Below are 27900 nucleotides of genomic sequence, written 5' to 3' on the forward strand. Positions count from 1 at the left end.
CAGAATCAGTAGCTTATCCATGAATTGCTTATCCATTCCGTTGTATTTGAGAAACAAAACTTATAACCTTACAGTTGTAAGTCCCGCAAATAGAATTCGATCTTACCGGCGTGTAGTATCAGTTACCTGTAATGGGTTTTACACCTTATAGTATGTAAGAAAGCTTTTCCATTTGATCTTTCAACGCTCGAAGTCCGTTAAACATTCAAGGGTGATGTCCTTCTCTGCCTCGGTGTTGTTTCAGTTCAACACAACACCGATATAGAGCCAGGCCATTCCCTTGCTCAGGACTCTCGCTTGTTGGTCAACACTCAAGGGTGATGTCCTTCTCTTCCATAATGTTATTATAGTCAAACACCGCATCGATATAGTTCAAAAAGAGTTTTCCTGCCCAGGCCTCCAACTTGTAGTTCTCCAGGAATCCACAATGACCTCCTTTCTCCATCGTTAGCAATATTCCAGCTTTATGACAGCGGCCTGCAAGTAATCGAGTATGGACCAGACAATCCAGTGATCAACAGCATAAGCATCGATCTGCTTAAATAGGAACGGATGGCATGTGTCAACCAAGTCAGCAAAAGCCTGACCACACGATCTCGTTACTCGCCTCTTACAACAAACATAGTCGCCTTTTATGACAAACTTGGGTTGCTGACGGCCTATCCTATGCTGGACCTTCAAGGGTCAATCTCTTTATAACTCACCCACATTAATCAAGCGATATTCAATTTTCAAAGTTTATTCAATATAACGGCCGTAGGTCCAAGTACAAAGCTCAACAAGATCATGCTGTCCTAACATTGTGATGACATTTGTAGCCAGTCACGCGTTACGGTATGAATACATACTCTCACAGCATCGGTGAAATCATGGGATTTTCAATTGAAAGAAATTTGCTTCGAAAATAAAAACACAAGAGTACGTGTTATTTGAACAAACTAGCATTTTAATTTATACTCCGAACCTCAACAATTTTAATTACAATGCTGTTGAAATGATAGACATAGGCTCATTGGATAACCAATAACAGGGATTCCCTGCAATGCAGCGGAAAGTTGGGACCTTACTGTTATGTTACTGTCATTCCCCGAAGGCTGGGGAATGAAGTGTCAGTTTGCTTGTTCTATCCATCATAGAAAGTCACGTTAATCACTGAATTATTCACGGTACCTGCAAAAGATTGAACTCTGGGAACGTGAACATGAACCTGAGACATTTTATTGTTTGAACCTGATGGTGAGATACGACAATCGCCATTGAAGACTGGTGGTTTTCCTGCTCGTCAAGCTCCATGTGTTAGTTACTATCATCGTCGTTTGACCTGCTTAATATCTTGCTGATAGTTTCGTGTTGATCTTCAGTGATGTGTGAATAGATTTCAGTTACTTGTAATGGGTTTCAGTTCAACACGACACCGATATAGAGCCAAGCCATTCCCTTGCTCAGGACTCTCGCTTGTTGGTCAACACTCAAGGGTGATGTCCTTCTCTTCCATAATGTTGTTATAGTCAAACACCGCATCGATATAGTCCAAAGCCAGTTTTCCTGCCCAGGACTCCAACTTGTAGTTCTCCAGGAATCCACAATGACCTCCTTTCTCTGTCGTCGCCAACATCCAGTTGGGCCGATTGAAAAAATCATAAGGTATGTTACTGGCAACACAGATTGGATCGTCGATGCTATTAATACACAGTACTGGGGCAACAACTGCATTAGCATTGAGCATTGGGTCGTTTTTGAGCCACATGTCGTCAACGTCTTTGAATCCATGCATTTTGCAGTAAAGGTGGTCCTCCAGTTCTTCAATGGACTTTGACTTGTAAACAGCATCGACATCCACAACTGACTTGAGCATTTGTTCGTTCGGTTTAACCAAAGACGTTTTCAACAAATGCAGTATCAGTTTCTCATAGATAATGTTCATGCTCTCAAGTTTCGATAGATCAAATCCAGACCCAACGAATACAGAGGGCCCGATATACGACCGCCCAGCGTACTCTTCCAAATACTTACTAAGTAGACCCGCACCTGCTGAGTAACCAATGCCAGCCATGGCAGCCTTGGGGTACTTCTGGTGAACAGACTCCACACACTGCCGAAAGTCACTTGTTTCCCCGAAACACTGGAGCCGCGGTGTTGTGAGTAAAGTATCACTATGGCCGCGCCTGTTGAATACTGCTACTCTGAATTTCCTTACCGCAAGCTTACAAACTTTGCTTATTCCCTCTTTTCCTCCCCCTACTCCAGGAATTACGACCAACACGGGACTTGTGTCCGTGAGACACGCTTCATTGTCCAACCAGTCCAGAGAGACGACACCACCGTCTGGTAAAAGTATATTTTCCCTCTTGAAGTTAGGTGGGAAGGGATTGAAGGAACTAATAATCGTATGCACGTGTCTGTTCCACAGACCCAAGGGTGGGGTATATGGTTCTTTAAGTCGTGGTACGTTATCTAGAATGTACTGGTGGAGATCGGATTTGCCATAGTACAACTTTGGCGAAGACGTCGTACCACAGTATCTACAGTAGATGTACATACCAATGCAGCTGATGCAGATCACTACAAATAACATCACGATAGAAAGAGATCCGAGTGAGGTCAGTTATATGGAGAAATATCTGTCTGGACGAAGGTCCGATAGCGACTGCCCAGCACGACTGTGTCCAGTATTTATATTCTAAAGATACCGTGGTGTTAGCGTCTGTACTTAATTGGGCGATAATAGGTGTGCGGCGGTTATGGCTACCAGCCGTGCCCACCACAACAACATGCTGTCCTGCTAACAATGGGCATGGAGACAACAATGCCTTCATTCAACGTCAAGGATGAATGCACGCCTGCACAGTATCACTGCTTCGTGCATTGTCCATTGTCCAATTTCAGTACCAATTTACCAATAAAAACTGTAATTAAATGTAAAATATCGACAGTAACAGAAAACTGTAATGATCCCGTTGTAATAAAATGAAAACATCGACAGTAAAAGAAAAATGAAAGTGATAAAGGATGCTAAACGACCTTCCGTGCAGCACCATATTTATTAAACAATTTGATCATTTGGTATATGAAACGAGCAAAAGCGAGTTTGATACCAAATCATCCTAGAGTGTACTCAATATGTCCTACACCGAAAGGGTGCAAGTATTCTGTTTATGGCGAGTGAGTGAGTTTACTTTTACTCCGCACTCAGCAACATTTCAACTATATGGCGGTGGTCTGTAAATAATCGTGTATGGACCGGACAATCCAGTGATCAACAGCATAAGCATCGATCTCCGTAATTAGGAACGGATGGCATGTGTCAACCAAGTCAGCAAAAGCCTGACCACCCGATCTCGTTACTCGCCTCTTACAACAAACATAGTCGCCATTTATGACAAACTTGGGTTGCTGACGGTCTATCCTATGCTGGACCTTCAAGGGTCAGTCTGTTTATAACTCACACCACATTAATCAAGCGATATTCAATATTCAAAGTTTATTCAATATAACGGCCGTAGGTCCAAGTACAAAGCTCAACAAGATCATGCTGTCCTAACATTGTGATGACATTTGTAGCCAGTCACGCGTATGAATACATATTCTCACAGCATCCGTGAAATCATGGGATTTTCAATTGCAAGAAATCTGCTTCGAAAATAAAAACACAAGAGTACGTGTTATTTGAACAAACTAGCATTTTAATTTATACTCCGAACCTCAACAATTTTAATTACAATGCTGTTGAAAAGATAGACATAGGCTCATTGGATAACCAATAACAGGGATTCCCTGCAATGCAGCGGAAAGTTGGGACCTTACTGTTATGTTACTGTCATTCCCCGAAGGCTGGGGAATGAAGTGTCAGTTTGCTTGTTCTATCCATCATAGAAAGTCACGTTAATCACTGAATTATTCACGGCACCTGCAAAAGATTGAACTCTGGGAACGTGAACATGAACCTGTGACATTTTATTGTTTCAACCTGATGGTGAGATACGACAATCGCCATTGAAGACTGGTGGTTTTCCTGCTCGTCAAGCTCCTTGTGTTAGTTACTATCATCGTCGTTTGACCTGCTTAATATCTTGCTGATAGTTTCGTGTTGATCTTCAGTGATGTGTGAATAGATTTCTGTGCTTTTCACATTTTCCCACCCACTTGGTTGGAGATACATTTTGCTTGAGCGTGTGAACAAGATGCTTGAGTCGGCTCAAACCTACCATCAGATATCATTCGCTTTGCAACAGAAGCGAGTTTATTTACGCTGACTGGTTTGAATTGTCGCTAGATAGAAGGGTATGTCAGGTGCATTGAACTGAAGAGGCCTGAGACCAGCATACATCTTGTGGATTAACAACGGACATGGGTTATCGCCTGTGGCCAGGCTTTCGGTATGACAGTTTTGACACCGCAGGGATTAACCCAGGTGCTTTTGTTTGACGCTCGGTGAATTCAAGATATTGTTATACGGTGTAATTCAGGACGGCCTTCGTAGGATGTTTCTAAAATCCTCAATCCTTATCACTAATGCAGCGAACACTGTCTTGTCAGTCACTCTGTTTCTCTTCGTCACTTCCATAAATTACTGTATGTGACATTTATGGCTATTATTGGTCACACTCCACCGTGACTGTTTCCTCTGCAATTGTAAGCACTTGGATCGGAGACTAAGTTATTAATAGTTTTAATAAACTATACAGCTATCTATTTATTTGTTTATTGTTTCGAAAATATGTAACCCTAAAAGGATCTTTTTAAGATGTGTTACATTCTCAAACAGGCAGTAGCCATTTTGATTTGTCGTGTGACATCACGTGATTGAAAGTAGCTCTAGCAGAACTGGTTGCACGTGTGGTAGTATTTCACTAGTTGAAGATTACTGCATGGATATCACATAGCAATATCGCGAGTAACGATAACCATCATAGATATGTCAATCGACAGATTTTATTTTCAGCAAACGGTAGTGTACACTGTGAATGTCAAACACACGAACGTTTAGTATCACAGCTACGTCCAAATAGGTTGCAGTTATTTATAAAACGGCAACTCCGTAGTTTTTTAGTATTGTTTTAATTACTGGAAACAGCTGTACAAAACCATATGCATGTGCTTGTATAGTAGACACCACATGGGTTACTGCAGGGGCGTGGTCAATGGGTTAATGGGACAATAAGTCAAGTAATATCGCCCTTGCCTGGGGTCCGCTCAATAATCTCTATCAAGCAAAGTTAAATTATTTGTCTGTTGTTTGTTGTTCAACGCCGCACTAAGTACTAATTCACCTGTATGGCATATGAATAATCGAGCCAGGACCTGCATGAGTATGAAAAACGCCCGGTGGCGTGTGTAATAATACAGCACGTACAATAAACCACGCTTGGCTGCCCATGCTTCAAGTCATCTGTTACGATCAGCATACCTATGTCTTAGAGGATACAGAAACCAAGGAACCATGTTAGGACTTAGTCCAATGTTCCCGGGTACCTGATCCCCAAGTTGCAATTTGCTTTGTCGAAACAACATCCTCCCTCGGCGATTGGAAAACACCTAACACGCGCGTTGCGTTGGTCTTTCTTTTCTCACGATACTTACGAGCAATGATGTTTGTTTGCTGTTTAAAGCCTCATTCAGCGAGTCTCTTTGTACTTGAGGCGATCCCTAAATAACCAAGTCTGCAGTAGACAATACTATGATTTATATCATCGATTAAGCATCAATCTATTGGAATTAGGATAAGGTGACTTGCATCAACCAAGTCTGTGAGCCTGACCACGCGATTCCGTTGTCGCATCTTACGACAAGCATCGGTTACTGAAGACAAGGGAGACAAACACCGGCTGCTGAAGACGAATTGTAACCCGGATTTTCACGAGTCCGAGTCATGACTTTACTAGAGTTCTTTAAGGGACACTCTCACTTGCTCGCTCACGCTTCCTGGCTTCCTAGACTGACTGATAAACGTTTATCACAGACGTTCTATTTCTTTGGTCGTATCATATTTATTTCACGACTGTAATGATACCATAAGCACAAAATAAGGAGATCATTTCACATAGACAACAGTCAAATCGATATTGGTGTATATAAGTAAACAGTATGTAAACAGTGTGAAGCACAGCAACATCACCCACGTTGCCATACAAGTATGAGTATTTTGTTGTTGACAAATGTTTGCACGACAGTGCTCAAGTCGAAGTGTTTGTTTTTAGTTTTAGGTTGCACTGAGCAATATTTCAGCTACATGGCGGGTGTATTTAAATACTTGAGTCTGGACCAGACAATCCAGTGATCAACAGTACGAGCTTCGATCTACGCACATGGGAACCGAAGACATGTGTCGACCAAGTCATCGAGCCTGACCACCTGATCCCGTTAGTCGCATCTTACAACAAACATGGGTCATTGATGTTCAAATCTAACTCAGATCTTCACGGTACAGCCTCTCGGGACAGCCTCTTCATTTTCGCCTACGATTTCGGCGGAACAATTCTAGTACCTGACAGTCATTCACTTTCTTGCCGGAAAACGTTTCCATTCGGTTCCTGATGCAACATTTTGTCAATGTTTAAAAATATAAGACGGTATTGTAAATAAGTGATTTTACATAACAAAAGAGTGGTTGCTGGGTGAAACAGTCTTGAAAATACATTGTAGACTACACAAAAGTGTTAACATCAAATAAATTGCTACTATGGCAACACAGCCGACAGAAATGCATAAATGTGTGTCATTAACACACACACGGGTATCAGATCTTATCTACATAGAAATCTAAGATAATAAAAATAAAATATAAAACATACACAATAACTCCCATACGCGTGCTTTTAAACACCATATAAGGGTAAGAACTGGACGGGTGCATTGCAGAGTCAAACATGCACATTTCATTGCCATTTTAGTACGACGTACTTTCTACCGAAAGATAAACATGTCATTGGCATTACGGACACGCCACAATCTTCTTGCCGATGTAAAACTAAAATTAAAATTTCCAAGTTTGGGCACCCCGTATTCCCTACTTGTGACGAGTACTGGTTACCCGGTATTCCATTATATGATCATAGAGAATACCTAATGCCAAGCTCGACCTCGGTACCATCCAAATGCTGTCGTATTGCTGTGTCAAATTCCTCGTCTTGTGTCACTGTAAGCCAGTTCTTCCACTCGCCCACCTGACCTGTAATACAACAGCAATACCAGGAAGGACACTTCGGCTATACATATTATTGGCACGATGTTGAAGTTAGTTTTTTATGGTTCACTACTGTCAGCAAGACTGTAAGAACAGCCTGGAAAAATACCGCCTGTCCGTGGTAGATGTCCAAACATTGGATAAATGACAGGGAAAATGACGCATTCAACCATGACAACGGTCTAAATACAGGGTAAATGACTTGCAGTCAGCCATGACAACAGGCTAGACAAAGGGTCAATGCCACACAATCAGCCACGGCAAAATTCTAGACCAAGGGTAAATGATATACAGTCAGCTATGACAACGGTCTAGACACAGAGTAAATGCCACAATTAGTTATGGCAACGGTCTAGACACAGAGTAAATGCCACAATTAGTCATAGCAACGGTCTAGGCACAGGTTACAGGACACAATTAGACATAACAACGGTCTAGACACAGAGTAAACAATCAGACATGACACACACTCTTCCGTCACTAACTCACCCTCAGTGTAGTATATATCTGGCGTGGTGGCCATGCTGTCACTGCTGCCTTCCTTCTTTACACGTTTAGTTGGCTGTATGAGGCTGGCGTCACAACATGCTTCAACCAGGTCTGATATAGCCTCTTCATCCATGTCAACATCCAGGAACTTGCACAATCCACGAGTTTGTTTGTAGGGGTTCTGTGGAAATACCGAGGTTAGAACATTTAGAAGTTTGGTTTATCGTCACCTTCAGCAGTATTTCAGGTAGATAATTGCGTGTCAGCTTCACGAGGGAGAAAACAAGAACTGTCTCAGACGCCTATCTCTCTTGTGAAAATCGTTTGAACACAGGAAACAAACCTGGAAACACAAGAAAGATTTTTCTGGGATTCGAATGTATAGGGACACGACCCTATACAGTGAATAGCTGTTCCTCAGATATCTTTACCATCAGTGCATTCTGTATCATCTGGAGACAAATAGATTCAAAAATATTGTGGCAGCAGTGGTGGCCAAATGTCTTGTGTGCTGGATTTTGCTGTTAGGTGTTGCGTCAATTTGGTCACGCCATCAACCTTAAATCGTCGGTTCGAATCTTTCATCATTTCGAACTTTCCTGCCACAGTGAGCTGACACGCAGTAATATAGAGCAATTCACTTTTAATTCAACTTAGAAAGTGCAAATAACAAATTATAGTTGTCAGGTGTCGAGTTACAACGAGGGTCAGGGCTGGATGCTTCTGACGTCTGACAGATAATAGAAATGGTAGGTCTGTCATACAGTCCCTGAAGCAAATATATACAAGAAAGCTCACGAAAGTCTTGATTTCCACAGCTTCAGACTGAAAATTACGAAAGTCGCAGGACTCTTCATTACATTATATATTTTTTTCAGTATGAGCCTTTTATCTATAAAGTACATGTATGTTAATTTCAGAGACTAGCTGTTAGTCTCAGAGATGGCGGAATTTTGTAGACGTTTTCTTGCTTTTTTAACGTGTCAAAATGACTTCAAACTTCAAATTCTGGCAATGGAATACAGGGATTTACCATGTAGGTGGGATTTATAGAGGAGGCCGTGTGGTACATTGTCATTTTTGAATGTCTGTGGCTCAAAAGGCAACACTGAGGCAATACAAGTGGACATAATACGTGGGCTGCTCGTAAATTTCTTGAATGGTATATGATATATGAGGTAATTCACTGTTGTGGTATTATGTGGTGACAACTTGTCTGTCATAGTTCTAAAGAATTGTTCTGTACCAATATTTTATGTATTGATACTGTTGTTATTTCCATGTCTGTCCAAAAGAGAGACATAAAGGAGAGACATAAAGGACAGACATTTCATGTACTTGTGATACCTTCCATTAACTGAATCACATCAATGATGTACTTGACGCTGATACTCAGTCCCCAAATCTTAAGTAGAGATCGGTGACAATTACCAAACAATATAACTTTTCTAATTCATGATCAAATGTAATAAAGTAGTATCTTGGTCGAGGCGACCAAAAACAAAAGAAAAACCACTATTTTAGGAGGATTTTAATGTCACTTTGGAGTCATATCAAATTTTAGTGTTATCTGGTGATGATGTTTTATGTATATATCATATGATTTTGCCAAAATATATCATTAATGTGATGAACAGCTAAGCAAACATTTACAGCTTTTGATTCGGGGTTATTCAATAAACGCAATGATAATTTGTGTTTATATTCACAAAGCCCATAAAAGGTTTCCTTGGTAGTGAAATCTTTTATAGTCTAACAGCATCTCAATTATATCCTTTCGTGGAATATTGTCATCACTGAGAAAGTCAGGTGGTTCAGCATAGCCTCAGTTTCACGTGTGTGTGATGTCGGAATTCCAGCCTCTGTTTGGGTATGAGTGTTTTGATGCAGTTAAAAGTTAAACAATTGATCTCATATATACAATTTGGATCAGATATTGAACATACTGAATGGTTAGTCCCTTATTAAGAACAAGATCAGGTTAGGGTGCAATTAATATACATGTTCGACTGAACACTTTTGATTCATATTCACTACATTTCAGCTGGTGATGCACAAACCTGAATCATTTGGTTTCATATTTTAGATACCAAAGGGATATATTACCGGGAAGAATAGTGTGAGATCAGGAGCACCAAGAAGATTCTGCTATTTATAGCCCACCAGGAAATACTAGAGTATCTGTATTATCTGGTTCTTGACAGTTCCTGTTCCTGAGCTGCATTGTATTAACATGCTTATTGCTACACCACTTCACAAGATGCTGATGTTGTATGCAGGTTGACCAAACAGACTAAACCCCATACAATTCTTCAGTTGATCTGCTCCACCATGTTGATATGTTCACAGCATTTATGTTTCGAGTGTCACTCCAACAATCCAGATTTCTTAAATACTTTCCCACAACCACCTCACTCGTAAGACTGGACTCCGCAGTTACGCCGCCTCTGATGTGTCTGATGGTTGCTTGATCATATCTTCTCACACTCTTCACTCTGGTAAGGTTTGACTGTGTTTTGACTCCGAAGTTGTAAAATAATGCCTTCCTACATTCATTACACCGAAAAGCTTTCTCGCCACTGTGGCGCTTCACGTGTACTTTCAGACTACTTTTTTCGCTAAACCGTCTCCCACACACACTCCACTTACAAGGTTTTTGACCTCATGTGTATCTGCAGCTTCAACGACCGGTCAAAAGCTTTTCCACAAACCCTTCACTCAAACGGCCTGACTCCGCTGTGACTCCTCATGTATTCCAGAAGGTTGTCTGATCGTGAAAACGCTATACCACACTCCCCACACACGAAATGCTTGACCTCACTGTGACACTTCAAATGTTTCTACAAGTTACTCCGCTGTCTGAAAGTTTTCCCACACTGTTTACACTCGAACGGTTCATCTGTCCTGTGACATACACCATGTCTCCAAAGGATTCTGTAAATGTCGTTTCCCAGTCACTGCACCCACAGGGCCTGGTCGAACTGTGACTTCCCATGGGTTACTTCAGAATATGCAGGAACCCAAACGTCTTCCCACATTCTGCACACATAGTTATACTTGACCGTACTCTATACGGTCATGTGTCCGAGTAGATGAGCTTACTGGATGAAAGCTTTTCCACACTTTTCCACGCTCAGAAGGTTTCACTCCACCGTACTGTTCACGTTACTGGACTGGGTATATTTGCTCCTGTTGATTGTGCTCTCGTATGGCTTACTCCACTGATATACAGCATGTGCTTCTGTAAGTTACTTGTCTGTTGAACTTCCTCACACAAACTGTACACTCGTAAGGTCTCAGTCCGCTGTGATTCATCATGTGTATCTGCAGGTTACTGGTGTGTGCAAATGTTCTGGCACATTTAACACGTTCATGCGGCTTGATTCCACTGTGACATAATATGTATGTCTCTAGGTGCCACACCCTTTTAAGTCTTTCCCCACATTCATTACACTCATGATGTCGGACTTCAGTAACCTTGGAAAAGTTTGTTTCCAGGAGTTTTGTCTCACATCTGGTGTTTTGGTCCTCGATTGTGTTACTTATTTGTTCTGGGTTTTGTTTATCTATGCATGGGTATTACTGCCTTAAGGATGTTTTCCTCCGACATCTTCTTCAGATGGTAAGCAAAACACGTGAAACACGGTTACAACTGGAAAGGAAACACAAATATGATTATGATACGATAATTTTAGTGCAATTACTCGAATTATAGAAGTAAACTGGCTGAGTGTAGCATACCTAGTGGTTAACAGCATGAGCAACAGTGAGTTCTACGCTGCATGCTAGGCACCTCATACGACAAGCATGGTTATCGAAAATGAATTCTAAGCTGCACCTTCATGGGTTTCACGAACAGCAGGTAGGGTCCATAACTACCAAAAGATCTATCTTTTGGCCAGGTTGGGTGGAGAAATAGTCAACGGTTTTGAAGTTCTGGTTCGGAAAAGACGAATGTGCACGGACGCACACACGGACAGAAGGACGGAGAGCATTTCAATACTCCTCGCTGGAGGATAACAAAAAATCAGAATGAAATTGGCTTACCCGGAATGGCAGAATCGATATGCAATTTATGGGTACGATTCCGTTAAATGTGGGAGGGTTGCCATCTTCATTAGCCACTGTGATGTTAATGTCTCATCGCTAACTACAACTTGAAATACATCACCAGATGTAAGTGACCTGATCCTGCTACCTGTTGCTCATGCTGCAGACTGGTTTACTGACACTGATACGCCTTGGTAAATACCAGAGTGGGAATCTCAAGGATTTTTGGCACAGTCGTCAAGTGTCATCCATTACAGTTCAAATTAACAATCCCTGCCGTGTCCTGTTTTGGAGGAAACTGACATTTTGCGGACACACCCTGTCATCTAGAAAGTGGTCAAATGTGACATGATATATTTGGGATTACACACCTTTTGTGAAGATTCTAGTGCATGGTTCAATTGCCTTCCATCCAGAATATGAACCCACACTCTCAGAGTTAGAACCTTAGCAATCAAACCCACTCAACCCCTCAGTCAATGAGGCTTCCTCAAAATGGAAGTCTGACATCTGGTGGTCTGGAACACACACTTTGTGTGCCCTCTGATAACTATGTGTACATCAGCTCCAAAGGCCAAACTATGAAGACACGGTGCTTTGCAGAAAGTTTCCTAATGGTGCATGTTATATTGGGAAATCTTCATTTTTCTCTAACTTAACTTAAACAAAACTTAAACTATGATGAAGAGGTTAGCATCTCCTATTAACAATAAACGTTTTCTTTAGCAATTCGTTAAGCTTAGGTTAGGGAAAATGTTGTTGATAGCAAATTGTATTTATGATGATCGATTATTTTTATTATGTTATCAATAATAATATAATAAATTTACTTTATGGGAAAAAAGAAAAGAGTTCAAATGTTGCTAATAATGCACGCTCAAACATATCATCACCCACCAATGATGTGAAATATATAAATCCCTTTCAGACATTTGGGGCATTTTTACTCAAAGTTATGCCACCAATATTTATCGATAATTGATCAATAATTAGTTACGGATATGATCTATATCGACATTGTTTTTGGCAAAAGCTGGCAGGCTAAATACATAGCATTTATTCCCAGCACATAATATGTACCAACCAAACAGAATGTGTGTTTTGGGGTAGCACATATTGAGACAGACAGCTTGGTCTAAAAACAATCTATTTCTCTCCTATATGGGTGTAAGTGTTCCAGCATTGCCTCGCTCCGTTGAGTGTGCATTTAAGCAGCGATTTTAACAGGTCTTTTGTAGGATAATCATGAGAGTCACAAAGATATTATTTTTGCAGCTCTTTCATTCATTGAACACAGTGATCCCGGTTCTACGTTAGATAATGGTTCGCATGACGAACATGACGAACGGAGCCGTGTTTGGTTTTCTTCCAAAGTCCTTACAGCGACAGCCCAACGAAAATAGCATTCGCGTTCGGAGGAACTATTGCCAAAGGGAAGTAACTCTAAATATACCATAATCTCAGTTGTTGTTTATATAAGGCCTACGTTCGCATGAAAGTTCGAAAGTTCGACCAAATTCTTTGTCTTTATCATGACGAAAGATTCTGTAACTTTCAAGGGAAGAATATGTTCATTTGGCTATAAAACACATATTCACAAAAACGCTTTCTCATATAGTTTGGCAATGTATTTTTCATATAACTCTCTGTCGCCAAGGTTCACGTTTGTCGCGTACATGCGGCAAAACCTAGCTGAGAGCACACATATCAAGTAAACTAAATACATATTGAGTAAGTATGTGAGTGAGTGAGAATGGTATTGGACTTATCCCATCTGTATTGAGGCCACCGGATACCTAATACCTATTTACCAACACGGGCTTGCCTAATGGCCTACAACTTTAAGCCTTACTTTTTAAGCGCCTAGTAAAGATAACGCATTCAGTGTACTACGAATGAGGTTATATAAGGTCAAGGTCATGGTGAACATATTTGCACATTTGTCGGGGCCCTTTCCTTCAAAATAATTATTCCTCTGTACGTAATGGTATGCACCGTGGAAGGGGTATAATGAGACGGTAACCACTAACCTGTAAAGTAATACCATTTCACAGCACTCCGGGCAACACACTTTCACTTTTCACTTTGAGAATGGCCCAAAGAGGAGAGATCGCATCAATATTAAAGTGCTGCTTACCTGGTGATCTGATACCGTTTTCGCCTTGTCCGGACTGTGGGATCGCGGTCACGTGGATGGCGCTTCTGTCGGGAGCGAGGGACGTTCTTGGTTTCGATGGCCGGTTCCGTCATAAGCTAGTACTTGTTCCTACCCGTCCTGAGTAAGGACGAAGACAGTCAACGTTCAGTCGATTTAAGGGTTGGTCGGCACGTGCCTGAGTGGGGTATCCCAGCTAAATCGCGTACTGGTACCTCAGTATGCTGGCACTATAAAATATTGGTCCGTACTCGAATATACAGCGACACACGACAGAGACACAAGGACATCTTGGTCAGCACGTTAAACACTCATCTGTTACATCTGCGCGTTTACGACCGAGGAGCATTAACCAAGCATTATATGTTGAATGCGTAAACTGATATCAAACTGCTGCAACGACTTCGACGACAGGATCAGAACTAACCGTTAAACGCAAGCAAGCGATATTTAGTTGACATTAGGAGCACCATCCCTTTGGCTGTTTTCAATAGTCTGGTGTCTTCAGTACAATTCCAATCTCGGCTATATCAGCGCAATCGTTTTGTCTACTGTGACGCCTGTAACTGTTATTCTTAGCAAAAGAGTGATATTGAAAAACATATGCACATGGAGGAGAAAAAGCTAACATGCTGTGCTAGAAATGGGTTTGCTATGTCTAAATTTCAGCGGTGTACGGTGAAAAAACGAACATTTTAATCAAAAGATTTTATTTTATATACCCATGCTCCTGATATTGGTGGTATTGTACCATCAATTCTGTGATAATTCCATCAATTTACATTTATGCACATTGGAGCTTACCGTCTGGGTGTCTTCGAAACGGAGAGTGTGTACCAGTAAATCTCGATGCTCTGTAAAAGTCTGTTGATATTGCCTCACATAGTGGAACCACCCACCATAACCCGCTGCAACAACAAGAAAAACATATTTCATGAACTTTATAGTGGAGCTACCTGATACAGCCAACAGCCCATAGCCACAAAATAGCAAATGCCATGAATGTTAAGGTGAAACCACTCGTCACAACCACCTACAAAAGCAAGAAAAGACCGAGTATAATGACGTCAAAGTGAAACCACTTTTCACAACAGCTATAAAAGCAGAAAACAACTAAGGTCATTACTGTGACATCCAGCTGCACTGACTTTAGGTTTTGAACACTTCCCAAGTTTTGAGTGAATGTTTCGAATGACCCAGAAGTTTGTCATTGGAAACAATCCACCTATTCCATTTTACCTGTACACTGAAAATGCCGAGAAGTTAGAAATGTGGTGCATCATCCGAGATCGCCTGGATATTTAGTTCACAGTTTTAATGTTCAACATCTGAAAAAGTGTTGATGCCATTATTCATATTCAGATTTGTCCTCATGACGAAACTATTAACGAATAAAGATAGTAATGTTAAAGGTTCGCTACCAGTAAGAATTAATGTATTATTGTATTACTTTGTCAAATATTCCAAAAATAAATGTTGAAATATTTTATTTCAGTAATAAGGCCTCAGGCCCACGTACATATTACATGCAAATATTCACAATCGGTGCTGCATTTCATAAATGTTAAGGATATGACGATCGTACACCGACAGCGTCTTTCACAAAATTTGCCAGGTTTTGTAACAGTGAGATATCAGAGGACTGTAACATTTGAATAACGTAAAGAGCCTCTTGAGTCGCATTTTAGATGAGATTTAGAAAAGGACACACTTTATGGAGAACTTCTCCATTCAAGTCATGAGACGTTTCGTTAAGGGTTTATCTATGTACTTCTCTCTGTGTAATCCTCTGTGTAACTGTTTTACGACGATACGAGAATCAGTGTCGAAACATCGCACCATCCGAATATCGAAGTTGTTCAGCCATAAAGTTTGTCCTTACCTGAACGTTAAGAGCAATGCAAGACTGGTTTTTCAACATTATTATACCAGATCAGAAGAATCTGTAGCCTTTAACTTGACATGTTTAAAATATTTCAATGTGCAGAATATCCAATTGCATTATATTACATGTACTTATGCTACACAGCCAACACTCACTTGAATGGTTGAGAAATGCATCAAGGAAATCCTGAAAGGTCTTGTCTCCCCGCCCTCTCCCCCTCTCAGTGTGGATATACTGGGACACACAAACATCCTTCGGATTCCGCAGGAGGTAGAGAATCTTTGGCTTGTGGGTGAGTATCTGTGATGGGAGGTAACGGGGAGGGTAGTGGGAATGTAAGATCCTTGGGGAGGAAAGGTCCACCAGATGGTCAGCTGAGGTACAGTCCAGCATGTGGAACTGACCAGTTCGGCCATGGTGGTCGTCTGTGCTGGGGGTCCACAAACTGCTTAGTATGTTCCACAGTGAAGAACATCCTAAGAGAGAAACATTTAAGTGAATAAATGAATTGCTTTTATACCAGTTTGATAATTCTTCCAGTGATAGCGCAGCAACAGGAATGGGGAATGTACATAATGAAACTGGATCAGACAAACCACTGATTGACAGTTTTACCTAAAACAAATCCCATATTTATGTGCTGGACCATTCGATACATAAAATGACCTTGCCTCAAACAACCTGCATAGATGAATGCATGACACGTTTTTTTTTGTAAAACAACTTCTTCTTTTATTCCTTATGTTATCCAAAAAACGCGTCATGTATTCATGTCTGTTCAGTTTCTAAATGCCTTTAAAAAACTCCGATCTGTATAGTTTGTCAGCCATGGCCCGGGGTTAATTAATACGTTCATTTCGCACTTTTATTTCTGTTTGGTATCATTGGGCGGTGGGTTAGATTGGTGATTAAAGCGTTCGCTCGTCACGGAGCAGATTCAGGTTCGATTCCCCACATGGGTGCAATGTTTGAAGCCCATTTCTGATGTCATTCGGCCTTGATTTTGCTGGAATATTGCTAGAAACGCGGCGTAAAACTAAACTCATTCACTCCCGCACTGTTGATTTAGGTGTTAAGGTTTCCACTCACCTGAATAGGGGTACCCAATGATGAATACATCCTCTTGCCTCACTGGCAAATCCCTCACCTGTGTGATGTGTGTGTGTAGGTTCTTGTCTGTGGGGTATACCGGGAACTCACATCCATCGTAGCTCAACGAGGGGAGGTAATTCCCAGGCCGTGACGTTTCACTCATGGACAAGCACAAATGGGCTCCTGGAAAATTCAAAACGGTGATATGGTACTTGTCCATGAAACAAGGAGAAATAGAAATATGACCCTTTCTCAACTAGCAGTGTAAAACGCATGTAGAGAACCGTATTCCACAACGACGATTTTTCTAAGCTGATCGTAACTCCGATACTCTAACGCTGTCTTGTGGCATTCGTAACGCCATTATAGCTGAACAGAAAGAATATCTGTACATTTTCTGTTCGACATCACCGTCGAAAAGATATTGACCTAATTGTCTTGAAAATGCTTCCGCCTCTTGAGGAAATACATTTTATATTTAGGTCGTCACAGCATGATATCAACGCTCAAATGGCGGTGTATATCCGTAAACTGACAAGGTAACCATGTAAACACAATCACAGCGTCCCTAGAAACCAGGTGTAATGGGCGTTTGTCAATGTGTTACCAAGATTTTCTGATATTCCAACACAACGTTAAAAAATCAATATATTCTTACAGTGAGGTATTACAACGCTGTGTTCATGGCACCTTCGTTATACAGCTCAGGGTTGTTATTTCGATAATGTACGTACCTTCTCCTCAGGCCTGCGAGCTGGATAAACAGCTCAGCTTCGGTGTAAACATGCCCGGGCGACAGAAATAGCCGTGCAAAGTCCTCCCGGGGCTCTAGGTTTAATACGAGTGGTGTGCGTTCTTCTGACAGGGGACACCTCACTGTGTCGACACCTTGGCTCGTGTCATTTATTCTCGTATCACAGCGTATATATTATATCACAGCATAACACATATCACAGCATAACACATATCACAGCATAACACATATCACAGTTATAACGACTTCATCGTATCTAAATACACCTAATATACATTACGTGTAATAATTTACTTAATGACCGAATATACGGAATAGTAGATTATTAATTCAAGTCATTATACGTCACTTTATTTCGCGTGCGGTTACATGATAATAATTTAGTTCATAATACATAATACATTGTATTACATATATATTACATATTACATAACGTCAGAATCATATATTCTGTTGCATTGACTACACATTTGTCACAGTATCATCAAATTACAACACACATATTACATCACAGTCCAACCAAGTGCGACACAGCATTTCCTTATTCTACCAGAGTTTTCCTCCCGACCAAGAAGTCATTTTCGATTCTAGAGTCCAGGTTTCGATACTTCCCCCTGATCAAGCTACCCACTATAGATTGGGTGAGTACACCTGTCCTAGAAGTAAACATGACTGTCTAAATAAAACTAGACATTGTTAAGGACTGTTCCTCCAGTGTCGTGCAATCGCCACGGTACATGCCAGGCATGTTATGAAGATATGATCAACAATGTAGAATATTATGGGTTAACGTACACGGAAGCCAGTTTGAAGAGGCTTAGGTGCACAAGTATTGATTTCCTGACGAAGCCTTATTGTGGGATAGGGTGTTTCAATAAAGATTTCAGTTAAATCACGGCATCGTTTTAATTCAGTAGGAAAATTCAGCGAGGGTTTGGTAAACGTATGATTCCGGGTTTAAAACACATGTGTATTTATATCATTTTTTAGTACAATGAGACTCCTGACGAGTGTGTAGTATACTGGGTGACTGTGTCTTGCGCATAAGTCAACATGTACCAGTTTAAACAACACTCGTCCAAAGGACAGGCGGCACTCCCAAACTGCTGAATCATCTTATTCGCCAATGGATAGCCACGTGACTACAGCAAATGCGGTCACGCGCTGTAAGAAGTGTCAACACAAGCGTCAGTTTCGAGCGTGGATAATTACCCGTACCGAGTGACATGGAAGACCAGCAGTGAGTATGCATTCCTCAGTAGCTTTTGTGTCAGTGCCTTGTTTTTAACCACCTAACAAACATTCGCGACAATACCTGTGGTGAGCTGGTGTTCGTACGAGGACGCCCCCTTACAACCGCTGTCTGCTCCTCGCCGACTTATAACACTTATAACTGGAGAAATAGGCTAAGGGAGGTAATCACTGCATTTTACTATGGGCGGATTAGCCGGCTTTGGTGGACATGAAGAAATTATTAAAATAACAGGTGATAAAAAAGATGTCAGGGATTTTATTATGGGAAGCACGACGTCCCATGAACGACTAAAATGTCGTGTTCCTCTAAAGAAAGAATGTGACATCCTTAATTCACACCCTTACAGTTCAGTCAACAAAATAACCGTGCATTCCAAGAAAAAAATACCAAAACAAAACACATCAACGCATCAATAATGAAATTTAATAAACAAGACTGGAGGGACAGGTATCCTTGTTTGCTTTGGAAGTGGGCGAGGCTGTCCATCCGGCCTCCTTTCGGATTTTGCTATTAGAGTAGGATATTTAACTACATATTGACCGCCATCGGTGTGTGTTACATTCAAAATGCAAATCATAACCTGTGAATGGCTTCAGGTATGTGAGAAAACTTGTCAGTTGACTCTAATCCGAAGTCAAGTCACGGTTCTGAAAACAGCGCACACTTACAGCCAGTAAATTGTATACAAAAGCGACAGTCACGTTTTCACTTATGTTCTTTTTTTCAGGGTATTTGTTAACTCGGCATAGATCACGAGATTTCACGCACGCTGTCGCAAAGATCTTCCCGACCGTATACTTGACATGCTAGTACATATTTAGACGTCGGGTGATAAGTAGACAACGTCATCTTTGTTATGTCGAGGAACGTACTAACTTTCTGTTCCAATTCTGCTCATCCGAAATAATAACATATACACATTAAGACTGAATAGCGACCACGCCGTTGGTGCCCCCTCCCCATCCCCTGATTTTTTTCTTAATCAATTCACTAGTATCAGCTACCATGGGGACCACTACTGGTCCACTACCACTACTGCCCAAATGACCGACAGGAAAAAAGTGAAAACGGTGGAAACAGTACATTTGTTAGTCTTGGTGCAATACAGTGCTTTACCATATAGTTAAACAGGGAAGTACTACTGGCAGAGCGACAAAATCAATGCACAGAATAGCCTCCCTTGTGTGGGCCAGGATCCTTGGTCTGTAAGCATGCTACCCATTCTCGTGGCTAGCGACATGTAGTAAATCTCAAAGATACGTGCCAGGTTTTCTCACACACGACATAACTGAAAGTGGCGTTAAATCCTACTCACACTTCTTACAGGATCGTGGGAAGCCCAGTTGTTAAAGCGTTCTCGCGTCACTCCGAAGATCTGGGTTCAATTCCCCAAATGGGTACTCTGTGTGAAGTCCATATTGGGGAAGTATTGCTAAAAAGGTGTCATGAATCCATAGTCACTCACTCTTTCTTTTCAGAACTCCAGAGATTCTGGACTACAGGAATGAGAATGGTCATGGATGGTCCTTTTATAAAAATGACGGCGTCCTCCGGAGAATTGGTACAACCCCCGAGGATGACATGGAAATGATCAGAAAAGTTCAGAAACTGGAACTTAGGGACGATGACGTCTTGATAGCGGCATATCCAAAATGTGGTAAGAAATTTCGATAATTTTCTGTATAAAGCAATAATCAGTTGTTTGAGTGAATGTGTTTGAAGTCTGCAATAAGCACACAAGAACAAAATGATGAAATACCGGAAAAAATCAATTTGTAAAGTTTATATTTACAAATATTGGCAAAGGTTTTAAAGATGATATTTAAAAAAATGTAAATACTGTTCCCAAGAATCCCGTATTTAAATATTGTCTCAAATGTCAGTGTCAGGAGTGTTATAGACTTAACTGTTTCAAACATCTTTTGTTTATTTTGAGTTCATACTGTAGAAATACATAATGGCTTTTGGGGTAGCCTTGTGTTTAAAGCGTTCGCCCGTCACGTGGAAGACCCGGGCTCAACTCACCACATGGGGACCTGAAGGTCCAGGGTAGAATAGGCCTTCAGCAACCCATGCTTGCTATAAATGGCAACTAAGCTTTTTGTAAGAGGCAACTAACGGGATCGGGTGGCCAGGCTCGCCAACTTGGTTCACACACGTCATCGGTTCCCAAGTGCGCAGACTGATGCTCATGCTGTTGACTACTGGATTGTCTGATCCTGACTCAATTATTCACAGACCGCCGCCATATAGCTGGAATATTGCTGTGTGCGGCGTAAACACAACTCACACACTCGCTCACCACATGGGTACAGTGTGTGAAGCCCAATTCCTCCGCCGTGATATGGCTTGAATATTGCTAAAAGTGGCGTAAAGCCATATTCACTCACTCATAATGGCTCTTGCATGTGACATAGATGTATGTACCACAGTTAATGATATTCATTAATGCTTTACTGCATACAATCTCTATACTGAAATAGGGATAATGTTTAATGTTTCTGTTCGCTGTCCTCTGTGATCAAGCAGGAACTACATCTATGAATTCGTGTAATTTCATTCAGTTAGCGTGACTTTTATTGCATGTGAGAAATTTTGATACTGGCTACAATATAACAACGAAGTTACTCACTGTTCGCGGTAAGTTTTGTACGAGTGCGTGCAGAAATTCATATTATTTGACAATATTGAATCGTTTAATGATTTATTGTTTTTTAATATGTTGCTGTTTTAACTTTTAAAAATTACGCAGATCAGGATCTACGTGTCCAAAACATTTATTTGCGTCATTTCAGTCTTTTTTATTTCGTGAAAAACGCAGGTCTCGGCGTTAACGCGAACACTGGACGAAGGGAGGCAATTATGTACATTGTACTCTTCTCACCTTAAGCAAGTGTGTTTGTTCCGAATTTTCTCTGTTCACCAGGCAGAGAATTGGTACCCGGTGATATAAGTCATATCCTATTAACCTCCTGGCTCCTCACACAAACCTTAGATTATCTGGGGTTATCCGCACACTTTGATGTAGAGGTAAGCGCAATATAAGAATCCATATTATTGTTATTATTGATAAGCTGTGCACTGTGTAGATCATGCTGACCAAAACACAAACACCATTGAAACAGGTGTCATTCACTCAAATATTCACGCGATGCTGTGTATTCCGATCCCTCCAGGTACCCATTGGTTGTGGGAAATAGTCACCATGCTCAGGGCCGGTAACGCCGAGTACCAGAAGGAGGCAAAGGAGGTGGCCATGTTGGGAATGCCCAAATATGAGCGGGCTGATGAACTCCCTTCCCCAAGAGTTCTAAACTCACATCTACATTTCCGTCACCTACCCGATAAGCTGGTGGAGAAGAAGATAAAAACAATCTTCATCATGCGAAATCCAAAAGATGTCAGCGTGTCATTTTATTGCTTTATGAACGGAATGAAAACGAGTTTTAGTTTTGACGGGACGTATTCCGAATACCTGGAATTATTTCTGGAAGGGAAAGGTGAGTGATACTTAGATGCCGTTATCTCATACCAGGCCCCAATATATAACAGAGCCGTGTGTTATAATGTGGTTGTCATCGTGTATTTATAAACTAGTGATCCAAAGAAAGTTTACAGTGTGATAGACCAAACTTGAAAAGAAATCAAAAGTATAATTATATAAATTAACATCTGTAACATCATTAATTTCAATAGAGTATTCTGCAGTAAATGCACAAAGTCATCATTTCATTTCATACATAGTCGAAAGAGCTGTTTGATACTGAAACACACGTGTTATCATAGTCCGAGCTTTTACAAAAATATACAAACCTTTTTCTGTCACCATTAGCATTTTTGATGACGTGAGATGACAAATGACATTTAGTGTGACCCATTGCCATCATTGTAGTAGACATTGTACCAGTTGTGTAGCGGTGATAGGTGGCGCTGGTAGTCTTCTGATTTGTAGGTATTCCCATAAGTGTTCTTTCGGATTCATGTATGGAGAACAATAGCAAAACAATGTTAGCGTTATGAAGAAAGTCGCTTGTCAGTCTTACTGTTTGAAGCCTTGCGATATCGTGTCGGTAGGCAATGTTATGCGGTTGTTGCTTGATAAATGGCAACAAACTTGTCGCCAAAACCTTATCTCTGTATTCAGGTCGTCATTAATAATTGGAATGCATGTTCTGAGATCGCCGCAGATCTATGTCCACATCTTCACGCTACCGGCTAATTATAAACTCTTGGAGTCGCTCAACACAATTCGGCTCTAAACGTTCATCTACTCGTCTGAAAACACGAGCCCGGTCGTCATTAATGGGCAGACAAAACCTTCTCTCGCTAATGAACATAACACGGCGTCAGTCATCTGGCAACGTCGATCCCGACTGGCCAATCTCAGTCGACGGCGTCCTTTTTGACGTGCTCGAAAATCATGCTCTCTCAGCCGCCGGTGAACCGATACGGTGTCCTAGTGCCGTCGTTGCCGTTGACGTCGCCGTTACAAAACGATTTCTCAGATGAATTTGTTGCCCGACTGTGGCGATAATCACCGGGTGTTGTAACACGTGGACAACCACTCCTTTGTCTTAGTCGTAGCTTTAGCCTAGCTGATAAGAGTCTGGTTCCGGTGCAGCCGAAGGTTCAGGCAATGACGGTGCTGTTTGATTGGCCATTCCGACAGCTCTCGCTTTCTCCCTCCCTCCCCCCCACCCCCACCCCCACACACCTCTCTCTCTCGCTCTCTCTCTCTCTCTGTATTCCTTTTACTTCTGTGTTGCTCGTGTTTAGCGATGGCTAATTGTATACCTTCAGTATGCATGTGCACTCCGTTTTCATCACAAAAACACATTTTGAACTGTCTGAAATGATCGGTCTGTACTTGTGTGACATGGTTCAGTATGGTTTTATCACTTCCGTTTTGGTTGACTATTTCTGTGTAATAATATGTGGTGTATAGCTTCTCCTGAACACTAGTTTATGTCTATATCTATATTAAGGAATAATGCTGTATATAATTAACATTCAGAAAATATGTAAAATTACTTGCACTATAAATCTTCTATTTCATATAATATAGTGCTACAGTGCAAGATGCCCAGAGGTGCTGCTGTGTATGATGTTTGTACGGGTATTAACCAGATTCCACTTGCTGCTGTCATAATGTAATCTCAGATGCTCTAGAATGTAATATTTTATAGGCACATGCGTATATATACATACATGTTATATATAACCCCTCCCGTGTTCCAGTGAGCAGTGGCGACTATGTCGACTATGTCAAGGATTGGCTGCAGGTGAAAGAGGACCACCCGGACTTGCCAATGTTAACACTGTTTTATGAAAACTTAAAAAGGGTTTGTATTTGACCTAGATGCCTTATGTCCACGAGATGTTTATAGTGCACAGAAGATCTGAATGTAAGCACGTCAACGTATACGTGAAAACTATGTAATATAACTGTGCATGTCATGTGTTGAAATGTTCCTTGTTGTGATGTCTGTGATCAATTGGTCAACATCGATAATCAATTTCTTGTTCATTCTAAACACCCATGAAACACTAGTACATGTTTTCGTTATTGTTTTGTTTTTACAGTGAATTAGTTTTAAACCGATTTTAGCAATATTCCAGCAATGTCCCTGCTAGGGGCACCAGAAATGGGCTTCACACATTGTGCCCATGTGGGGAATCCAACCTGTGCCTTCGGCGTGCATGACGAGCGAACGTCTGAACCACTATGCTACTCCACCACCCTGTTAGGGGGTTTGGGAAAAGGGGTTATCGTTTACTTGATTTTCATTTCGAGTTTAACAATCTGGAAATATTTTAAAGGTATGTTACTAGTTCCTCGGGTATATCACTATAATGCCCCTAGTCAGAGTGCCATCCTGGTTATAGTGCCCCTAGCCAGAGTGCCCTCCTTCTTATAATGCGGTGCTTTTGCCAGTACGAATTTCCTGTCTACAGTCATTCCGCGTTAATCCGAACACTTCTGTTTTTCATAAAAAACGTTCGGATAGTGAAACGATCGGACTACTGAAGCAAACACCACTTCAGGAGAGTTACTTCCCTTTGACATACTGAGACAAAAACATACGAATGTATACATGTATCAAATGGCTTTATTATAGTTTGTAGACATAACAACATAACAATCAATCAATGCAATGTCTGGATAGATTATTTATAGTATTTCACATCGTTTACGCTTAGGTGCGGGACTTGCCTTTGTGCAGCTGACCTAATTTTATATAATACCGTGGTTATAATGTCAAGCTTGATATAATACCATCTGCCAAAGATTTTCGGGACAAAAGTCATTTTCAAAATCATTTCCTCCAGGTTATAATTCCATTACACTAGTTGTATGCATACTGTAAGTGGTTAATTGACATGACATATCCCAAGTTACTATGCTGGGTTTTCTTTGTTTACAAATACAAATTTACTTTTAGCATACGAGACTGTCCATAAGTCCATGTTTCTTAACTTAAAACTATGGTACTGCATATAGTGCATTGGTATGTTATCTCTGCAAGAGATGTTCAGGATGACAACCATTTTTGTTTGATTTTAGGATCCTGTTAAAAACATCAGAACGGTTGCCGACTTCCTTGGAGTGTCTGTCACTGATGAACTATGTGAGCGAATAGCAGAAGCGTGCAGCTTTAAGAAGCTGAAGACGGCAAATACTGAGGTCAAGCAGCACACCACTAAGCCGTCCGACATCTGGAAGGAAGGTCACCAAGGAACGTATAGGAAAGGTGATATTGAATTTTTACCTTGTTTGTCTATATATTCAGTTTCATTCGTGCAAGACATAAAGACTGGCGATAGAACAGGTCCAAGCACTTACACCTTTTCATACCTTTTCCCACTAGTGAATTTTCCTTTCATGTCGATCACTCGTGAAGAGGGTAGAATAGGTCTTCGGTAACCCATGCGTGCCATAAAAAGGTGACCATGACTGTCGTAAGAGGCGACTAATGGGATCGGATGGGCAGACTCGCTGATTTGGTTGACACATGTCATTGGTTCCCAAATGCGCAGATCTATGCTCATCATTTGATTGTCTGGTCCAGACTCGATTATTTACATACCGCCGTCATGTAGCTGGAATATTGCTGAGTGCGGCGTAAACCTAAACTCACTCACTCACTCCTTTCATGTCGAGCAATATTCCATCAGCTTCGATATTTGGTGTTGACGGCATTCTCTTTCCACCAACATTTCAAGGAGCTTCTTTCCACACTTGCTCAGTTGTTTGAGCAGGGTTACAACTGTCAAAGCCGTAGTAAAGCTTTCAGACGATTTAAGGTAGACACCGGTGGGGCAGGATACCTTCTCGCAAACACCTGGTATCATCACTATTTCAGAGTGATTCATAGACTCATGTACATTAAATCCGGACTCTGTGCAGTGCGGTTTTCTCCAAAATCCTCTCTGAGTCCCGGCAAAATTGTTCTAAATTTACCATTAATGTTTGCTTATATTGCGGACTCTCTCAATTACGGATAACAGACAAAAATAGCACAGTCTCTGCCATTCATATCTCATCACCTTGATTTGATTGCTAACAACATGATATAGCTGTAATACTCCTGAAACAAAATATTATATGTTCATGCAGGGATAATCTACAATCGTGTTATATTTTCCAGGTTCATGATTTTGCCACAGTTGTACAATCGATGCTGCTTCCAGCACAGGTTTCTTTAAAATGTGGGAATGGTTGCGTCGCTTCTATTGTGAAGAGACGCGTGGTTTACTGTACACCCAATCATCATGCATCTTGTTGTGAGACATAGAGAGTTTAGAGCAGGTCGAGTTATGATATAACTTGTTGGGAGGCCCCACGTTGGTCAGAATAGTATTATATCCATAGGTATTTAAGGGTGCAATGATACATATCTTACTCAAGGGCTCAAGCATACATACGTATATATCAAACTAATGTTCACTATAGTTTACCAGAAAATAATATAACTGAGGTTAAGCTAAGAATGTTCACTATACGCATTGCAACACGGACAAATTACAAATTGCTTCTGTTTTACTTACTTCAGGCATTACTTATGATGACGCACTTAAGGAACTAGTCATGTATTGCTTACTGACCTCATTTGCTATTACTCGCCTTTGAACGTATGAATTTATTTTCAGGTGAAGTTGGGGATTGGAAGAACTGGATAACAGTTGCCCAGAACGAAAACTTTGACGACGTCATCGAGCGCCGATTTAAAGAAACGGGCATTGTATTCACGTACGAATAACGGATGACCAGTGGGTTGTGAACAATAAATGCCAAATACGATAAATATCCCCCGAGGACATATCAATGAATACCCGTTCAGCCTCTGACCCTTGGAAATTATGATGATGAGGCTCCAATGAAGGTAAATTAAAGACGAATCAATCAATGTTGTTACAAGACAGACGTGTGAGTGAGTTGTATTTGTGCTCTGCCATCAACAGTTATCCGACTTACATACCATGTACATGTCAAAACAACAAAAGGAAATAAATGTAACTGTATGCTGACAATATATTTACTGGCTTTTGTGTTTTATATAGGGTGTATTTGAAAAAAAAAACATGGCTTTTAAACTAATACTTACTGATTATATCAAGCGAAAGAGTTTAGTTTTACGCCGCTTTTAGCAATAATCCAGCAATATCACTGCCGGGGATACCAAAAAATGGGCTTCACACATTGTACCCATGTGTGTGACGAGCGAACGCTTTAACCACTAGGCTACCCCGCCACCCCATATAAAGAATAAAAATATATTTATGAATGTATTTAAATATGCATAAATATTACTGGATGAGTTTGGGGTGTTTTTTGCCACTTTCGAAGCTTTTTTTGGTTATTTTGCGAGACGGCATCCTTAACATTAACACTGAGCGCCGATTAGAAGGAACAGGCATTGTATTAACATATGATAACGGGTTATATGGTGATCATGGGGTTATAGAGAGTAAATGCTTAGTATTATCTTAGTGTCGATCCCTCAGTCGTTGATACAAGCATGCCTGTACAACAACT

General features: G+C 40.9%; 3 protein-coding genes across 7 annotated transcripts; 1 reads left to right on the plus strand and 2 right to left on the minus strand.

The window, feature by feature from the left end:
• Nucleotides 1-1402: 1402 nt before the first annotated feature.
• On the minus strand, nucleotides 1403-2597 carry LOC137293778 (phospholipase ABHD3-like). The gene has a single exon (XM_067824510.1). It carries the CDS (start codon nucleotides 2573-2575, stop codon nucleotides 1463-1465), a length of 1113 nt encoding a protein of 370 aa, XP_067680611.1. The 5' UTR covers nucleotides 2576-2597; the 3' UTR covers nucleotides 1403-1462.
• Nucleotides 2598-5971: 3374 nt separating this feature from the next.
• LOC137293794 (sulfotransferase 4A1-like) lies at nucleotides 5972-18997 on the minus strand. 5 transcript variants are annotated; one of them, XM_067824545.1, is made up of 7 exons: nucleotides 18924-18988; nucleotides 17589-17730; nucleotides 16852-17037; nucleotides 15918-16238; nucleotides 14682-14785; nucleotides 7673-7853; nucleotides 5972-7168 (listed from the first exon to the last, which is right to left on the minus strand). In XM_067824545.1, exons 3-7 carry the CDS (start codon nucleotides 17015-17017, stop codon nucleotides 7050-7052), a joined length of 891 nt encoding a protein of 296 aa, XP_067680646.1. In that variant the 5' UTR covers nucleotides 17018-17037; nucleotides 17589-17730; nucleotides 18924-18988; the 3' UTR covers nucleotides 5972-7049. The 5 variants fall into 5 exon arrangements, with proteins under 5 accessions (XP_067680646.1, XP_067680654.1, XP_067680670.1 ...); XM_067824553.1 differs by having other exon boundaries at nucleotides 17589-17762; nucleotides 18924-18973; XM_067824569.1 differs by lacking the exon at nucleotides 17589-17730 and having other exon boundaries at nucleotides 18924-18997.
• On the plus strand, nucleotides 18599-27399 carry LOC137293820 (sulfotransferase 1B1-like). Its single transcript, XM_067824580.1, has 6 exons — nucleotides 18599-18848; nucleotides 20342-20520; nucleotides 22040-22363; nucleotides 24102-24205; nucleotides 25429-25615; nucleotides 27015-27399. Exons 1-6 carry the CDS (start codon nucleotides 18835-18837, stop codon nucleotides 27122-27124), a joined length of 918 nt encoding a protein of 305 aa, XP_067680681.1. The 5' UTR covers nucleotides 18599-18834; the 3' UTR covers nucleotides 27125-27399.
• Nucleotides 27400-27900: the final 501 nt, after the last annotated feature.

Source organism: Haliotis asinina, chromosome 1, assembly GCF_037392515.1.
Source record: "Haliotis asinina isolate JCU_RB_2024 chromosome 1, JCU_Hal_asi_v2, whole genome shotgun sequence".
In the NCBI taxonomy this organism is placed as follows: domain Eukaryota; kingdom Metazoa; phylum Mollusca; class Gastropoda; order Lepetellida; family Haliotidae; genus Haliotis; species Haliotis asinina.

Bases quoted from the DNA above. Each gene is read 5' to 3' on its own strand.
- LOC137293778 (XM_067824510.1), bottom strand. From the start codon at position 2,575: ATGTTATTTGTAGTGATCTGCATCAGCTGCATTGGTATGTACATCTAC.
- LOC137293820 (XM_067824580.1), top strand. The intron at 22,364-24,101 runs GTGAGTGATACT...CCCGTGTTCCAG, and splicing joins ATTATTTCTGGAAGGGAAAG to TGAGCAGTGGCGACTATGTC. The intron at 25,616-27,014 runs GTGATATTGAAT...ATTTATTTTCAG, and splicing joins CCAAGGAACGTATAGGAAAG to GTGAAGTTGGGGATTGGAAG.
- LOC137293794 (XM_067824536.1), bottom strand. From the start codon at position 17,074: ATGGACAAGTACCATATCACCGTTTTGAATTTTCCAGGAGCCCATTTG. The intron at 14,786-15,917 runs GTGAGTGTTGGC...TTGTTGTTGCAG, and splicing joins TGCATTTCTCAACCATTCAA to CGGGTTATGGTGGGTGGTTC. The intron at 7,854-14,681 runs GTAAGCTCCAAT...GTATTTCCACAG, and splicing joins GTTTCGAAGACACCCAGACG to AACCCCTACAAACAAACTCG.